Raw genomic sequence first — 19,617 nt, 5'->3', positions numbered from 1 at the left:
TTCCAATTTAGGCCCAAATTTCACATAAATTCCCGAATATGGGAGTAAAAAATTACTTGCACATATTAATACAGTGAAACACAATTTATACGTTTGTGAAGGGGCTATGAAAAAGTAAACGAGAAAACGTAATGATAGGTGTAGGTTAATGTGGATTAGACTCTGTGGGGACCAATTTAAAAATCATATAAATGGTGCTCTACTGTATTACATATTGTTGAAAGGGTAGAATTTTGATTCAGGTTGTTAACCATTTTATTTTCCCGTTTCCACGGTTACTTTTTGAATCCATTGTTTCTTTCCTTAATTTGCATTTAATTTCTTGAACTTATTTTATTTAGTGTTTCCATGATGACATTTTTAAAATCCATCTTTCGCATTTGAATTTCTTAAAAGTATTTTAATATGTCGTCATTGTTTGGAAGGGTAATTTTGCAGGGTGTGTTTTTTAAGCCTGACTGGTGAATATATGACACTCGACACAATTTTTATTCTCAAGGTAAGCCGGGCAATGCAGCTCTATATATATATATATGAAGATTTGAAAGCTATTGTTAATGTTTAATACCTTTTTAGTTTGTGCTTAGCAAAACATTTATTATTGCTAGTGATGTGGATCGGGTAAATACCCAGCTGGTAGGTAAATATTTTTGGGTATTTACCCAAGGCCTAGGTAAATACCCAAAAACTGGGTATTTTACAAAAAAATGCAAAAAGTGAATGGGAATTTTTGTTAAAAATCTAAATATGAAATAATTGGTAAAACTGATACATACATATCTATTACATAGTTTATTATATTTTTTATTGAAAGACTTGATGAAATTATGTAAGAAACACATTGTGGAACAAAGAATCTTTCTTTTCAATGTCATAATTGGAGAAGTATAAGCAATTCAATGATGAACTTCAGAATTTCAAAATCACAATCTAGGTTAGTCATATCCAAAATGAAAAAAAAAGGAAGCATGAGGGATGTTTAGAAGAATAAACTGAGAAGTTATTAAGACAGTGATGTTATCAGGGGTCTGTCCAGAATTTTTCACAGGGTCCGTTTTTTGTGAAAAATTAAATAATTTTGTGAAAAATGAATAAATTTTGTGAAAAATCCAATCATTTCGCAAAAAAATTTTTTTTTTTTTGTTAATACGAAATTTTATAATTTAGAGATGGCACAAACTGCATCAATTAAACTTAAAGTTGAGTGTTTTCCTCTTCTATGTCGAGAATATCATTCTGGAGTGTTTTTCTGATATTTGGCGGGGGGGGGGGGCATCGCTCTCTGGGGGGGAAGTATCAATATTTATCTACCATTCTACATTATGTTAAATTATACTATAAATATTTCTGTCCAGTATTTAAAATAATTGTAATAAAAAAATAAATAAATAAAATTCAGAATAGGGTTCAGCATTTAACTTTGTGACCCAAGACACTCTTAAGAAGCACAGAATTTCGTTTAAAACTTATAAATTCCGTGATTTTAACAAAAATAAAAAGTTATTTTAATTGTTTACCTCTTAACAAAGCGTAATAAACATAAAAATTCGAAAAATCGGATTCCGATAGCGGATGCAAAGAGACTTGTAAAAGAAATATTTTTGATAAAATTATTTTAAAATTGAATTTCAGAGTCCTATGATAAACATTTCATTAACATCTGTGGACATAGTTGAAGAAAATAAGTAAATAAATAAAATAAAATAACCATCTATTCAGCATTTTAATTTATGACTCATAACAGAAAATGGAATTTGGCTTTAAAAACTTGAAATGAGAGTTCTAACAGAAATAAAGAGACTTTTCATTTATTTGCATCCTAATAAATCGAAGTTAGCTCGAAAAAAGAACAAAATATGATTCTCATATCGAATGTTAAAAGATTGCATTTTTCAAAATGTAGACATCTAAAGAAAAAAAAAACGGTATTTAAGAGTTTATTTAAAGTTAATCATCCTTGTTAGCATCGAAAAATCAAAACCCATATAATTTTCTCCCAAAATAACAATTAAACATCACACTGCACCTTAAAAACGCAAATATTGACAAGCTAGTAAAATTATGAGAATATTATTTAATCAAGTCATTATAAAGGTTCAATGCCAGACGCTTAATGATGATAATTTTGAAACTGTTAACCCTATCTAGCTGAAGCGATCATATTTTTTCCCCACCCTTACTATCCTTTTGCAGTTTTCCCAGATATGTTATTATTTTTTATTAAATCATGAGCGGGGAGGAAAGTGTTTACCAATGACCAATGCGATTGGTTTCAGAAAAGTTTACAACAACACCGCTGCTAATTAGCTGTGATAAAACAAACAAACAACCATTATATTTATTTGGCAGTAGCAATTATTTATCTCGCAAGAGTGCCGATTTTTTTCTTTCAAAATTAGCCGATTTTGTATAAGCTAATCCCTGTAATTTGACTTCAAAACGGTTCCAAAAATTATCGGTTTATACACAGAAATATGCGTTATTTTGCTTTCAGATTTGCTCTTTCAATAAACAATTTGTGAAAGATCCGATCTTGTTTATCAGAATTTTGTGAAGGGTCCGTTTTGTTTGATGGGGATTTTGTGAAAGGTCCGTTTTGGTTGATCGGATTTTTGTGAAGAGTCCGTTAACGGACCCAAATATCCTCTGGCCAGACCCCTGGTTATTTATTTATTTTATTGCTGTTTAAGTGATAACGTGGCAAATATAGAAAGGGTAATTCCATGCAAAGGTCAACCTTAGGCCCAATTTTAAAATTTTAATTTAAATAATTTTTATTGTTACCATTTCAAAGAAAAAGGTTGAAATGACATGAAAATATGACAATAGTTTGTTATATGTATTTTTTTATATTTTTACACTCCCCTTTTATCCAGTGAAAAAGGAAAAGTGTAGTTTGTAATTTTGAAACTAATTTTACTGCTCTCTTAAGCAATGAAATTCCAACAATTTTTTCTTTGATTTATATGTTATAGAGTAACTCAGTATCTTTAATAATGATAAAAAAATTTATTGAAAAAAATTATATTTCCTATAACCCCTAAATGTAATCATAGAATGCATGTCATGTCCGTCACAAAAAACTTGAATTTTTTAGTTTTTTGTAAAATGTATTGGATGTATGCACACAAGGTTAATATTTCTCTTTATTTACACTAAAATGAAGACTTAACAGAAAATTTGGAGAAAAATTTAGATATCTAAGCAAGAAGAAAAAAATTTAAAATTTGTCATGTCTGTCACGCTAGTCATGCAATAGATGAAACGACAAGAAACAGTTGAAAGTTTCTATACTAATGATAGTATATCTAGTCAAGCTCCAGGTCTTAAAGTGTTCTGCATTATAAGGAATAAAACTGGAAAAATGAAAATGCAGAAAAGGTATTTACAACTAACGATCAGTGAAGAATATCCCTTACTTAAGATTGAATTTTCAAAGTTTGCAAGTTTAAGACCAAAACATGTTTACTTAAGATCAGTATACCTAATAATATATGTTTATGTATACTATGAAAATATTCAGTTACTCTTAGCTTCATCAGTATTGCTACCAAACACATCAACAGAATTAGTAAAATTTATTGTTTGCAATGACGAGAAAAAAGAATGTATGCTTCGAACATGCAATGAATGTAAAGATTTACAATTATATAAAAGTTTTGTAAAAAACTTTGATGAAGATCAAATTGGATTAGAAGTCTCCTACAAACAGTGGATTAAGTCTGATGCTGAAGTCTTTGTAAAAAGCAAACACTCGGATCTTTTATATGTCTTGAACCTGTTAGAAAAACAGTTGAAATATTTCTTGTGGCACGTTTATGTGAAACGTATACAAGCTAAAGCCTTCAAAAACTTAAAGGAAAATCTACCTTATGGTACACTTCAAATCCAGGTGGATTTTAGCAAAAAAATTTTACTATGCATATCAGGATGAAATTCAGTCTGCACACTCGCAGAACACTTCATCTACATTATATACGACAATAGTGTATTACTGTCAAAAATGAGAATGCTACAGAAGTTAGAGCTGAGCCTTACGTAGTCATATCAGATTATTTACAACATGATAAAAATGCAGTTATTGTTTTCAATAATATAGTCATTTAGAGCTTTATGAAAAACCACCCAGAGTTTAAAATAATGAGATTAGATTTTCAATCTGATGGAACTGCTCAGCACTTCAAACAAAAATATACAATTTACTCCATGACTACAAATAAACTTCCAACAACCTGGCATTTCTCAGCTACCTCATATGGGAAAGGATGCATTGATGGATTAGGTGGCACAATTAAACGCAGAGTATGTGATGCTACCTCGAGCAAGAAATATAGATCCCAGCACCTCGCAGCTGAATTTGCTAAAGACGCACAGACATATTGTACCCAGTAGAGGTGCAGATTGGCGGTCGTCACTCGCCAAATGGCAACCAAAAATCTTCAATGGCGACCAAAATTTTCAGTGTCGATCGCCACTGGGTGACTAAAAAATTAAAAACTCTCTCCCAAGTTTTCACTATCGCTTGCTTCAGTAGCAGTTTTTCATGCTCTTCTAGGGCCTGACATCACATTTTGAGGTGAAAGAAAAGTTGAAATGTTGTGCCCAGGGAGTTTAAAGGGGAGGAGATAAATCTTTACTATGTAGAAGTGGCAACATTCGTTCACTTTTTCCAGAGGGCGCTGTATGTGCACCGCTCCCGACAATCGCAGCAGATCAATGTAAATGATGCTAAGTTTCTCATTTTTTTAGAAGCAGCTATTAAAGCAAAAAAAGAAATAAACTACTGGATATTGGTTGTAAAAAGGAGCCAATATAGTGGATGATGTACAGCTTTCGTCCACAGGAAGTTAGCGCAGTATTTGATGGAAAAATTTATTTTATTTTTCATCACCAACTTGCCGAATTCGTCTGCTATTAATATTGCGCTGTGCGATGTTTTATTTTTTACGAGTTGGAATGTTTCTATTCCTGTAAATAATTGACGAAATGAGAATGTAGTAGAATTAATTACGTAAATACTTTTTTTAATTAGTTGTAAATTTCGTGATATGTTTCGAGAACTAATTAAAGCGAAATAATTTTTTGCTTTCACGACCTTTAACAGATACATACTTGCCAACTCTACTGTTTTTAACGGGAGACTCCCGTTTTTTTCTTTCATCTCCCGATTTCCCGTTTTTTAGGATTTTCTCCCGTTTTTGCAGTTTTTTCAGTCAATCATCAAAAAGTTTCATTTTTTTATCAATAGATGGCCCCCTTTTCTAGTCTACCAATGTCAGGGAATAAGAATTTTTCCAATTAATAGCTCATTTAGTAAAAATTAATATTTTGTAAGCTTTCCACATTGCATATTAAACGAAGCACGTGCTTTGCCGAAAATTGCAGCAAATTTCAATCCTTTTGCAGCTTGAAAATATTTCAATTATTTTGAAAGTTTGAAGTTATTTTAACATGTCCTACCCTATACCTACTTATTTTATATTTTATTTTCATCACATATTGATTTTTTTTTTCGGATTTTAGTAATTAAATTTTTGTAGCAACTTTTTTGGTAGAGACTGGGGAATGTACAAAACTTGAAGCAGATTCATTCCTTATTATTTGGTTTTTCCTTTGCAGTATGTTTGTCTTGCAACTTGCATACATCTGCAAAAAATCCCCATTTCACTTTGAATTTTGTATTCATAATATTTAAAAGCATAATTTTATAATTCTGTTGTAAAGATATGTCGCTGGTAAATCGCCTATATACCTCTAGTGAAATCTCCTGTTTTTCATGAAATACACCGCCAGCTCAGTCATTTCCAGCCGAGAACAGCAGTTTCGTGCTTATTAGCACTCATCAGCCCGGCATAGGAAATGACTGAGCTGGCGGTGTATTTCATGTATTTCTGCTTTAGCCCTAGCTAAAGGGCGGTAATTTACTGAATATCTCCTGTTTTTGTTTCTTCTAATGTTGGCAAGTAAACAGATAAAAATAAATGTTAATGTTCTAACTTCCTGTAGACGAAAGCCGTACATCGTCCTCTATATTGTCCCCTTATTACAACCAATTTCCAGTAGTTTTTTTCTTTCTTTGCTTTAATAGCTGCCTCTGAAAAAAAGAGAAACTTAGCATCATTTACATTGATCTGCTGCGATTGACGGGAGCGGTTCGCCGACAGCGCCCTCTAAAAAAGTGAACAATCGTTGCCACTTTTACACTAGCAATCCCGTAGGACATTTCTCTCCTTCTTCCTACTCCGTGGTTGTGCCCCTCTCCCCTTGCTGATTCGCGGATGCCTCGCGTTTGATGCGCAAAACCAGCTGCTTGTGGCTAGACTCTGCGCATTCGGGGTGGGTGGGGGTGGATGAAAACCCCCTACAGTCCAGCAGAAACGCTACCTAAACCCAATTAAAAGTCAAATGATTGATGAATTATTTTATTTAGGGATCCACACACGTGTGTTGAACTTGTAAATGTTTTAATATTTTCGATAATCCGAAGTTATTTTGGCACTGGCTACCTTAGATCAGCATATTTTCTGTTTAATTTTTGTGAATGGATTTATTTTCGGACCAATGCTTCCTTTGTAATCGTTCATCGCGGGGAACTGCATCACGTGGTTGAGATTTCAGTCTTTTTGCATCTGGTACATATTTTGATATTTTTGACAAGAAAAATGTGATGTAGGGTGGGAAGGTAAATATTTTTTGGGGTATTCATCCGAAGTAGGGGTGCGACATCGATGTCGATTTTTGGAAACATCGATGTTTTTCTTTCGATGTTTTTGGACCATCGATGTTTTTCCGATGTTGATGTTTTTGCATTTTAATTGAAAATTATCATAAAATTTGCTCCAACTTTCTCGCTAGGTAATTAAGTTTACTTATGGAGTTGCCAAAAAAAATCATTTTTTTGTGTAGCAGATGATTTTTGGGAAGATCACTACAAGATAGTAAAAGATAAACTACAGAGTGAGGAAAAGGTCAAAGCTATTGGAAGAACCTAACACTGGCAGTCAGGTGCCAGAACTTGCAGTCTATTTCAAGGCCCGAGACTTAAACTAAAGGGATATCCTATACATTACTAGGGTGAAAATTATAACTGGTAAGGGAGCTGGTAAAAGTTGCTTTACTGTTCCATCGGAAAGAGATTTTCCTCTTACTGGTGGGATCGTCTGCAAAAAGAAATGTGCTTCTGGGGAACAAAGTAAACGAACTTAGTTTTCTCCAAACTGTCAAAACCAATATTCGGGGTTACTTATCGACTTCCCCCAACAAATCGTCCCTCTATTACTTACAATTTGTGTTTAATTATTAACTAACAGTACAACACATATTTCTTGCTCTTAATGTAAATTTACTTTTAGTTTCATTCAGTTTGAAAATATTTCCTTATTACTATAACTAGTTATATTAATCGGTGCTTATCTTATTATCAATTTTTGCCCTACTATAATACCAAGATGTTGCTAAATTATTCTTATTAAATTATATTCATGATTTGAGGTTCAGTATTTTTAATATATTCGTCTGATACGTAATATTTTCTATTGCTTAAATTAGTGTAGTATATTCAAAAATGTATGTTATACATTGATAAAAAGATCGATGTTTGGAAACATCGATGTTTTTTGGTCGATGTATCAATACCATCGATGTTTTAATTTCTAACATCGATGATCAAAATACAATTTTTGGGCAAAAATTTATTGTTTTGTATATGGTTTGTTTTATATATATATATATATATATATATATATATATATATATATATATATATATATATATATATATAGTGGAATACATACAGAAAGGTATTTTAGTTGAATACAAATTTTTGAAATAAATACCCATTTTGGGTATTTATTCAGGTATATAACCCTGGGTATTTACCCCTAAAAATAAATACCCGGGTATTTTACATCACTAATGATTGCCAAAGAAAAAACATCCGCTTCACTCGCAAAAAGACAGGGTTCTGGTAGCAACAGTAAATGTAATGTATTCTTTTGGCAATTTGTTTGGAAAGAAAAGAAACTTTTGATTTGTTTTCATCTGAATGAAATGTTAAGATGAATTCTAACTGATTTTTTAATGTTCCACTAGATGTTTTTTGCATTAATCAGATGGATTATGATAGCGTGGTTGCTGGGTGATAAACAGTAGAGTTGCAGAATTGGTTTTACATATTTGACGAAATATTTTAAATTGCAGTAAAAACAGCTTTACTCGCTAAATAGTTTTAAAGCAACTAAATCTAATTTGATTTGATCAGAGGGGGCGTCAACTTCTTTATTTAACTGACTTCCATTAAATTTTTAGCACGGGCATCGCTGTGCAGGTACTTCTAGTATCCGATATATATATCGGCGTACCTTGGTTAAAGTGCATAACATTAAGTTAACTTCATATAAAAACCAACTGCCTTGGGCAAGTGTTTATGAATAAGTGTTTCAGATTGTTATAAGTTGTATAGTTATTATAGTATCATTCTATTATGTTTGGAGTTCTTAACTGATTTGTAGTTCGTAAATCATCCACAAATTTCTGCTATTCTTGATGAAGAGGAAGAAGAATGTTTGCATTTTCTTACTAAGCTTGAAGTTGAAGAATTTGAAGATATTAAATCTGGTTACAGAATCAAGTTTTACTTTGATGAAAATCCATATTTCGAAAATGACGTTATTGTTAAAGAATTCCATCTTGGTTCTTCAGGTAAGCATTTATATATAGGTCCAATTTTCTGGTATACATGTAAAAAAAATCAGTAATGACTTGTAATATGCTATGGTTTTGTCTCCAGCACAGTGAAATTTGCATCATGTTTCTGATATCTCTTTTAACTTTAATATTTGATAAAATACTTTTATTTGTTATAATTTATTTTGTATGCATGTTTGTGTAGCTTAATTTACTTTTCCATACATTGAATTCATGAAAAGAAATGAAATTTGAAAAAGTTGAATTTATTTCATTGCAACATATTAAACTGCTATATCTATGGGTAGTTTTAACAAAATTTATTAGATTTTAAGTAGATATTTAGTTATACAAGTTGTTTAAGATCTTTATTGGCATTATTTGCTTCTTTGATATTAATTCATATAATTGCTTAAGAATAGAAGTTAAAACCACATAGTGCATTTTTTTAAAGTGCGCTAAGATGTCAATAAATGTATTTGAAAAATGAATGAACACAACTATGAAGATGAAGCTGTTTTGTTTTTTACATTGCACCTGTGAAGTTAGAGAGCAAAAATGTGCAAGCTTCACTGTTAACATTGACTAGCTCCTGGCTTGCATGTCCCTTCAAGAACGCATGTATTTAAACATGTCAACTAGCACATGCCGCTGTCGAAAGAGCCAGCAATGTGAAAATTTAAGCCTCTTGAAACATTTTACCTTGACCCCCTTTTTTTGAAACGTATGGAAATAATTAGAAAAAAATTTTTAATGGTACATTTGCTCAGTTAACATTTTGATATGTCTAAAATTTTGCCTTTTAGCAAAGAAAATATTTTTTTAAAGGTATCTGAAGAACATTTTTTCCATAATTTATGCCAATTCTTGTCTCTATACAGTAGTATAATTTAACTCAAATTTTTGAGTTTATTAAAATGAAAGTTATTTGGTGTTGAAGCTTCAAAGTTGAGGTCTGTGTTTGCTTCCACCTTTTGAGAACTGCCCATAAACATGTTTTCAGAGCATAGATCAGATGGTTGCAATTTAATCTATCATCGATGTTTTTCTCGAAAGATTGCATTCCGTTAGTCATGGAAAGTACCAAGCAAAAATTAGGGAAAGTCATGGTTTTAAAAACTTTAAATGTAGCAGATACACTGTATGACCCTGTTTTGTTTCTTTAAAAAAAAAATTAGGTGACCCAGCATCTCAGTCTACTCCTATCAAATGGAAGGAAGGCATGGATCTCACCAAGAGGCATAAAGAAAGGCAAGCACAAATGAAAAACAGCAGAAAAAGAGCCCATGAACAGCCAAGGACATTTTTCACATGGTTTGCTGATCATGGAGATGCATCTGCAGATGATATTGCAGAAGTAAATAAAATGTTTAAAAAAGTTTCATATTGCAAAAAAAAAGTTAATTCATAATTTGGTGTTAACCTGATTTTCATTTTTAATCATCTGCATTATTTTTACTTAGAACTAGAGATGCACCAAATGTTCATTCATGTTCTGCACAGGTTGCAAAAAAAGATGTTCTGAAAACCACAGCAAGCAATTCTCTGTAATGGAGTTTTTTTAAATGTTATGCAAGGGAATGGGTACTTGAGCAAATATTTTGTAATATTACCTTATAAGGAACCAGAACTACCAACTGCTACAAAACTACAGCCCTAAGCTACGAAATATGTCCAAAATTTACGATTTTCTTCTTTTTTTTATAACCCTAAAAATATTCCTATCAGTACAGATATTGCCCACATTAGTAATCATTTAGTTAATGTTTTTGTGCTAACTAATGTCCCAAATTTTTGCTTAAAAATAAACAAAAAGAACACTCCCCCCCCCCTTTTTTAATAGAAAGTAAGATCATTCTGTAATTCAGTATCCTCCTGATTTTTGCCAATCCTTTATTTGCAACTCCTTCCAAAAAAAAAAAAAACATACGCACGCACCAAAAAATTACAGCCCTACTTTGTTAGTGTTTTTAGAATTTTAGTTCCCCCCCTCCATAAGCAGTTTTCTTCTCCAAAAAGACAAAAGTAACAATATCACACATAAAAAAAAATTTAAAAAGTTATAAGATTAGTAAGAGAGTATTTCCCCATATAATAAAATATCCCTCTCTTATGTATACGAACCTACAGTAAAAAATGATTTATTGCTGACAGTGTAAAGAAAGACAAATCATCAATTAGTTGGAATGAGTTCAGATAAACATAAATTGGTCATTTACTATTTTGTTTTGATTTTAGAATGATTTTTTGTTTTTAATTAAATATACTTTAGGTAAATTTAGAATGTTAACTGCAAGTGCATTTATATTTCACAAAATAAAGTTTTTTTTTTAATTGCTATAAAATATAACTACTGGTATTACAGTTGAAGTTTTTGTTAGGTATTCAATATTCTGCCTAATATTCAGTTGAAATTTTAAACAGATATTCAGTACTCTGCAAAATATGGTGTTCAGTGTATCTCAAATCTAATAAATATTGAATTAAACAACATAACATTAATACTAGACTATCCCCAAAAGACAAAAAAAAAAAAAAAAAAAAATTCGAAAATCAATGTGCCTACCAACTTAAGCTGTGCCAAATGACATTTTAAAGGTGTGGTGAAAATTTTAACCAAATATTTTAAAATTAACATCTCTCATGAACATCCAAAATCATTTTTTTGGGGGGGTGGGCTTTTTTTCACACAAAATATGTGTGATGTAATAAATATTCAACAGAAAAATGGTTTTGTTTTTCATTAGTTTATCTAAAGCATAACAAAGTGTTAAACATTATGTTTTTTATATTAAAAACAATCAGTTCTGGTTAACTTCAGTGTTTTCAAAACTCTGAACCTCTTAATTTTAACCGCCATCATATAAAGCAGAACACTGCCATTTCGTAATTGACTTGTTGTTGCTCTAAAGTTAAAATTGCATGCTAGCGTTTTGTACGAAAACTAAAGCTTACATTCTTCTCATTTTTGATTTAGTTTCTATTATTTTTTTATAGTTATGTTTCATTTTAAGTTATAGTTAAGTTTCTTAATTCAGAATGAGTTTCAAAAGCATCTGTTATTTTTGGGACATAGCCAAAATTTCTTGTATGTGATGCCTTCTAGCATGTTTGAACTATTCTTTCCATCAGGACCACAACTTGCCATTTTTGCTTGATTTAAAAAATATTGGCCTTTCATAAACCGAGAAAACTATGAATCAATTGATAACACGCTCCTGGTTATGTTTTATAAGAAAATGGAAAGCAGTGGTTATAGAATAATCAAAATTATGTTGTACAGTTATTAAGGCAAGTACTAAATGAAGAAATCTAACTTCGCTGAAATTATTTAGAATTTTTGGAACTTAAACTGATTGCTCTTGGCGATGCTGATCAAGTTCCTTGTAGTATGTTTAGTTCACCTGGTGCTTATCACCATGCAAGATGGATGGCAAAAGACATTTATTGCCTGAAGATTTTGTGTTTTCATAAGGAATTCCAGCTAGCATTGTATAAGGTCCAAGCATTAAAAAGAATAAGTCTGCTCATGACAAGAATGTATGAAAATGGGGCTCAATGCATCATATAATGACTTGTATCTTTTACAAATACTAGAACTATATAAAGAAATTGATAGTGCTCTTATAGAACAGACTTACTGTAATGAAACTTGGTACTCATTTTTTACAAGCTGAAGCTCATACCTGGACTGAAAAAAATGATTACACCCAAGCTAGGAAAGTAGTGTCTGCAATGAAGGTAAAGACTGCCATGGCTAAAGCTTTACAGAGACCAAAATCTGAAAAGGTTTTTCAAAGACTAGAAGTCAAAGATATCAAATCTTTTCAGAATGAACCATTGATAGATTTTGTTACAGAATAAATAGACTAGGAATCAGTTTACTGTAATAAAACTTTTATACTAATTTTTTTGTAAGCTGATGTTCATACCTGGACTGAAAGTGATTTTAATTTGCAACTTACTAATGAAGAAATCAGCGTTGACTCATTTTTCAAATAGTAGAAAATCAAACCGAAAATTGGTAAAATTGCAGTTAAAAAAATTTAAGTAATTTCAGCAAAAAGAAAAATAGTTAAGATTGAAATCATTGCTAATTACTAAAAGAAAAGCACTAGAAAAAATGCTTTTGTGTTGTGTGAATTTTGTGAAAATTAAAAAAAAAAAATCAGAAGTATTACTCAATAAATTAGGTTGAGCTGATACTTAATACTCTTCAAATAATTTAAAATTTTGCAAGGCAGTTATTTACATCAAATGTCACAAGAATACATAGTATGCGAGTTGAAATTCAAAAAAGAAATTTCTCCATACAATTTTGGGAGAGTTTAATTAATAACAAAAAAAAAGCCTTATAAAGTTATAATTTTCAATGAATTACAATATTATAGCCTTACTATAGCATTGCAAAGAATTTTCATTACTGAAACAAGCAAACACCTATCATCTCCACAACTGCAGTTTAGAACACTGTTTCTAGTCTTGGCACAAATTACTCTTGTGCAACTAGGATGCTTGTAAAAATCAATACATAGGTTCCGCTTATTGGGATCTAACCTCATTGTGGATGATGAAACCCTGTATAAAATAGTGAATGCATATAAACATGGTTAATAAAAACCTGCAGCAAAACTAGGTTGCTTATCAGAGCATTAATAGTTAAAATGAAATGATTTAAATCTGATTTTGATAATTATTTAAGAGGCATTCCAAGGTATTTTTGACATTATGTAGAGTCCGTAACGTGACCTTTTTTTGCCATAACTTTTTAATTTACCGTTTGATTTGCAAATAATTTTAATTTGAGCTGGTGTGTTGGTAGGAAAAGATCAAAATAAAATAATATGCTAATCAAACAGTAAATTAAAAAGTTATGGCAAAAAAGGTCACGTTACGGACTCTACATAAATATCAAAAATACCTTGGAATGCCCCTTAATTCAAATGATAGTACATTATCTAAACATGTTTAACACTTTTTACTTTCTTCTATATCTAATATATAGAAGAAAGTATTGGATTCGTGCAAATTTTCGAATTTTGACGGATTCGAACGTTTTGAGGTGTGCTGAGTTCATTTCGACTATTTTTGGAAAATGTCTGTCTGTATGTATGTATGTATGTGTGTGTATGTATGTGTGTCACGTCTGTGTGTGACCAGTTTTTTGTGGCCGCTCTACAGCAAAAACTACCGCATGAAATCGAACGAAATTTGGTACACATATGTGCCCGTATGTGAACTTGTGCCCATTAGTTTTTGGCGCGAATTCCTCCAAGGGGGGTGGAGCAATAGGACGTTTTTTGAGTTACGCGTGCTTGCTATTCCTCAGGAAGTAACTGGCGGAATCAAACAAAATTTTGTCCATAAGTTGCCATTAACAGAACCGGTGCTGATTCAATTTTGGTGTCAATAACTCAAACGGGGGTTGAGCTATAGAACGTTTTTTGTCGTCAATTGTGACTGCTGTATCTCAAGAAATAATGAACGGAATGAAAGAAAAATTTATCGGCAAGTAGCCCTTAGTAGGTATAGGAGCTGATTTTATTTTGGTGTCAGCAGCTAAAAAGGGGGTAGCGCAATCGCCCGTTCTTTTTTTCCATTGTGAGTGCCCTATCTCAAGAAGTAATGCTACGTTCTGGTTGAAATTTGGAATATATGTGAATCCATACGTAAACAGGCTTTGGTTCAATTTTGACTCCAATCGCTCTAAGAGGTGTTGATTTTTTTTTTTTTTTTTACGAATAAAAATAGTTTTATTAATGCAACAATAAGAAAGATAAATCGTAATAGATTGTCGTCTGCGTATTTCTCGTGATTTTAATTGTATGGAAATGATCGGAAATATTATCTCAATGATTTAAAATTTTTAACTGTTGCCACTAATGTTTGTTAATAAATAAAATATTTGTAATTAATTCAAGTAAGGCTTTTAAAGTAACTTTCAATTTTCGCTCTTTGTTTTGTTTTTAAAATAATTCAGACATTGGGATGGTCGTCAAGTTTTTGCATGTGTAATTTTGTTTCTGTTAGGAATATTGCTTCCTCGTCAAGCATGGGGAGAGATCAGAAAAAGGAAAAATATAGAAGAAAGTTTCGTGATGGCCACAACATACTAGTTTCTTTTGTAATGAGCTTTTCCCATAAACTAATGAAAATAGTTCATGCATGAGCTAATATTTAATAAGATGTCCTAATTTGTCATTATTAGTTTTAGGCAGGTTTTGGACAGAAATTTAGGTTTTTAATAATTATGTCAAAATGTAATAAGGCATTTTGTACATGACTATAAAAACTGGGTAATTTTTTTTATTTTTTATTTTATTTCTTTGTTTCCTTTATGAGATTTGTGTTTGCTTGTTTTGTTGAATATTTGTTTCGCCTGTGAAATTATTTTAATAAGGTAATTTCTTTCAGGTAATAAAAGACGATATGTGGCCAAATCCTCTACAGTACTTCTTAGTGCCAGACATAGAAGTTGAAAATGGTTTAGAAGGAGAAGAAGATGAAAGGTATAAAAAATTCTGATAATTTTTCTCTTGCTATAGCATTTTATAATAGTCTTATAAGTGAGCAGTTATTAAAATCTACCTTAGCTGTCAATAGCTGTTTATAATTGAATTGATAATTTCAGAATGGCCGTGGGTCACATTTTTTGCAAAATTGAGTTGGTTCTGCCACATTTTTAAGAAATTGACTAATGTACTGCCAGTATGCCCTTGTACTCTAGTAGTTTTTTTTTGGGGGGGGGGGGCACCATAATCTTTTCGTGCATAAATGGCTTTTATTCTCAACAAAAATCAAGGAATAGTAAGACACAATATGAATATATCATCATAATAGAAGTATAAACTAAGTAATGCCTTCACTCTAGCTTTATCACGGTAGAGGCATTACCAGCATTTGGAGGGTGAGGGATGTTATTTGTAATCCTGACTTTGTAATACAGTGACCACTGCTTAATTAAGTTAGCCGGCATCCACTGTATTAATTCTTACATAAATGTGGGTTTGGTTTTTATTGCTTCCCTTTAAACCAACTGCCCCAAAAAACTGCCACGCCGAAAACGTATGTTTGGGTGCCAACGATGTTAAACACGTGTTTTGCCCAAAATTGCATGCCTTGTTTGAGATTTTAATTTTTTTGCATACTGCAAATATTTTTGATCATTTTTAATGTTGGAAGGTTTTTCTCCACATGCTACATAATATCTGCTTATTTTATTCATTATATCATTAATATTTTTATTTCTTAAATTTATTTTTGAAAAAATGCAAAAAGGCAATTCTTTGAGAACAGAACATGGATAGCAAAAGCTATAATAGCTCAGATTTTTATCAAATTTTCGAGTTTTGTAGCTAAAAGTATACACTTTTCATTTATTAGATTTTTTTTTAACGATTTTAATAATTCCAGACAAGGTTAAACAGGCATGCAGATTAGTGAAGTTTATAAAAACATATTGAGCAAATAGTTTAAGCTCTTGAATGATAAAATTTGGTTAATTTTTATTTGTTTGCAATCTGCTGCATGCTAAACAGATTATTCTTAGTAGAAATATTGTTAGAATTTTTTTAAAAATGTTTTAATTAGATTTATTAATAAATTATAGTGAAGGGAATTTTTAACCGTTTACCCGCCAATGTTCCAAAAATGGAACATCATATTTAAGTGAAAATTTTCCCAAGAAATAACGTTAAAATAAACAAGTTTTTTTTAACACAGTTTAGTCTTATTTCAAAGTATTTTTTGATTTCCTGCTTGATTGTTTATATGTTTTCAATTATTTATTGCGATTTTTCAAAGATGAATGTTTTTTAGCTTTTTGCAACTTTTTCTTATAAAATTTACCAAAAATTGGTTTTTTCAGAAAATGTGATGATATTTATTATAGTTGTGAAAAATACTTCAATGTATGATTTTAAAATGCTTGTAGAAATGTACAATGATATTTCCGAAAGGTGTACGCCTTCAAAATAGCATGTTCCAATTTTGGAACATTGGCGTTTTAGGGAGTCAAATTTCCAAGAAGTAAATCGTTCTGACTTCCAAGGGGAAATTTCATTTTTCCGTAATATATGTTTCTTTTTTTTTTTCTCATTTTGAATGTACTCTGATGTAGATGTTGGCAAAACCAAGTAAGTTTATATTTTGAAAGGATATGACAATAATAAGTCTTCTGTTTGACAGACTCCGAATCCACACCTGCTCGAACAGCTGCATTGTCACATAATAATAAAAAATAATATTAGTGGGAGTTTTATTCTTCATATTTTAATTGCAGTTCAATAATTCGCTAGCTTTGTTTTCGGGCGAAAGGACATTCTGTTTGATGTATACCAACTGTTCATAAATGTTAAAAAATGTCTACAAGATTTCTTACTGTAGAACAAGCTGTGGCTTATTTAGAGACATTGTCAGATTCGGATTTGTCAGATGTAGATATATGCCAATTACCCCCTGATGAACTAGGCAATATCACTGAGGAAGAATAGATGTTGACAGAGATGAAATCCTACAATTTTTTGGTTTGTTGCTATTGAGTGGGTACCATTCTGTTCCTTCTGAAGATATGTATTGGAGCAGTGCAGAAGATACATCTGTCCCAATTGTACTAACAGTTATGCCTCAAAATCGTTTTCGAAAAATAAAAAACAACTTTCATTTCATGGACAACCATGAATTAAAACAAAATGACAAACTAAGAAAAGTTTTCCTTATTTACGAAGAATTGTGTAAAAACCCTCAACAATTTGGTGTATTTCATGAAAAATTAAGCATAGATGAATCTATGGTTCCCTACTACGGTCGGCATTCATGTAAAATGTTTATTAGATGAAAACCAATAAGATTCGGCTTCAAAATTTGGATGCTGTGCTCTTCAAGTGGATACCCATATTCCATGGAGATTTATTCAGGCAAAAAAGAAGGATCCCCTGATGTGCAATTAGGATCCAGAGTTGTAAATGATCTATTATCAGTTTTGACTGACACGTCTTAGCATGAAGTATACTTTGATAACTTTTTTACATCATATGACTTAATTTCTCAGCTATCAAAAAAAAAGTGTGCGAGCAACAGGAACAATTCGTGAAAACCGAACTGGCCATTGTCCACGGAAATCCAAAAAAGCCCTTTCTAAAGAAGATCGCGGAAATTTTGACTATCGATCTGATGATCAGTGTACATGTGCAGCTGGAAAGATAATGCAGTGGTTACAGTAGCATCTAATTGTTATACACATGAGCCACTTGCATCTGTAAAATGTTACTCAAATGCGCAGAAATGCAAGATAAATGTGCCACAACCTCATCTTATCAAGAGATACAATGAAGAAATGGGTGTGGACGTCTTGGATAAACTTTTAGGGAGCTACAGACCTCATTTGAGGAGTAAAAGATGGTGGTGGAATCTTTTTAGTAATGCGCTGAATATTTCAGTTGTAGCTAGTTGGTTACTTCATTGTGATTTACACGAAGTCAAGGTGAAGCATTTAGAGTTCCGAAGAGAAATAACAACTCACCTCCTAAGAAGAAAAGTACGAGTGGAAAGTCCTCCAGGGCCTAGTTGTCATTTACATAAACGGTCAAGAATGTCTGGCGGACATTATATTGTATCTGCATCCCAAGGACGTTGCGCGGTGTGCAAAAAAAATACGACTAAGAAATGTTTCCATTGCGACAAACGACTTCACCAGCAACGCTTCCTTTCATATGATGTGCATTAGATATTTCTGTATTGGATTTTCTTAATTCTGATATTTACTCAAATGCAATTTCAAATATTATTTTTTCCGCAATAAAGTATGCTAAGATAAAAACCGCATTCAAAACCTCTTAGTTTAAAAAAATTCTCTAAAAAAAAAACTTCATGCAAAATGCCAATGTTCCAAAAATGGAACACACTGAAAATCATAGTAAAAAAATTTTTTCTGGAAATTTTATTTTATTTCTGTATTTACTAGACATAAATAGACATAATTTCAAAAAATTACTCAAATTTGATCATCCGTCAATAGTTCGGTGGTTAAACGGTTTAATGTAATTCTGTTACTGTAATGATATGTAAGTTTTCTTTATTCTAGGAATAATATAGTTGAAAACTAAATATTCTGTTTTTTTTTCTTAGTGGTACACTGAAGAAGTAAAGTGGTAACAGAATTACATTGTACTGTTTATGGTATTATTAAACTCCCGGGTAACTGTAAAGGCATATATATATATAAACAAATTTAGATTGTTTCTTGTTGTGGTTAAAGGTTTTTTGTCATCTAAAATAACTATTCTGATATAATGTACCCTTTTTTGTTATCGTTTCAAATATACGTGTATCCCATGATAAATATGCTTTAATATTTTCGAAAATGATAATTCAGGAACTAAAAGCACAGTAAGATAAGGTAGTATTTTTTCCCATGGAGCATCAAGTTAATTTAAACAAAAGTACTTGCTTTGTGCTCTCGCCCATCTGAAAAGAAATATCACTTGGGAGTTTTTCGCCATGAGCCGTGGTAAGGGTGTTGATTTTTTCGGTGTGGCTAAATCAAAATGTGAAAAAATTACCATATTATACTGTGTCAGGAAAGAAATAGAAAAAAATATGCAAGAGTATAATAAAATATGGGAAACTATTTTACCCATTCCTAATGTGTGCGATGTGCATTATGCTAAAGTTATGAGCAAAGATTTATTGGAAATAAAAAAAAACTCTTTCAAGTGATTATATAGGTACATGTTATAATTTTAATCCCAAACCTTTCTGTGTGTCTACAAATGATCTTAAACTGCCAATTCATAATGGCCAATGAGTTTTAGTTTAATATACGCCTGCTTCTTCAAGCAGACAGGGGAAACTATACATCATTATCATTACTTAGGGCAAGTGATGTAAAAATATCTTCTAGGCAGCATGTTAAATTTGTAAAGCAAAATGGGG

The 19,617-nt window shown here is 31.4% G+C and overlaps 1 protein-coding gene across 1 annotated transcript in view; it reads left to right on the top strand.

The window, feature by feature from the left end:
- LOC129233161 (protein SET-like) overlaps positions 1-19,617 on the top strand; it is a 44,847-nt gene that overhangs the window by 8,792 nt on the left and 16,438 nt on the right. Inside the window, exons 2-4 of the mRNA XM_054867235.1 lie at positions 8,511-8,700; positions 9,864-10,042; positions 15,100-15,194. Of these exons, the coding sequence (XP_054723210.1) occupies positions 8,511-8,700; positions 9,864-10,042; positions 15,100-15,194 (464 nt within the window). The remainder of the gene's footprint in view (positions 1-8,510; positions 8,701-9,863; positions 10,043-15,099; positions 15,195-19,617) is intronic.

This window comes from Uloborus diversus, unplaced genomic scaffold (genome assembly GCF_026930045.1).
Source record: "Uloborus diversus isolate 005 unplaced genomic scaffold, Udiv.v.3.1 scaffold_218, whole genome shotgun sequence".
Taxonomy (NCBI): Eukaryota; Metazoa; Arthropoda; class Arachnida; order Araneae; family Uloboridae; genus Uloborus; species Uloborus diversus.
The sequence above is the reverse complement of the archived record's forward strand: the minus strand, read 5'-3'. Positions and strand labels throughout refer to the sequence as shown.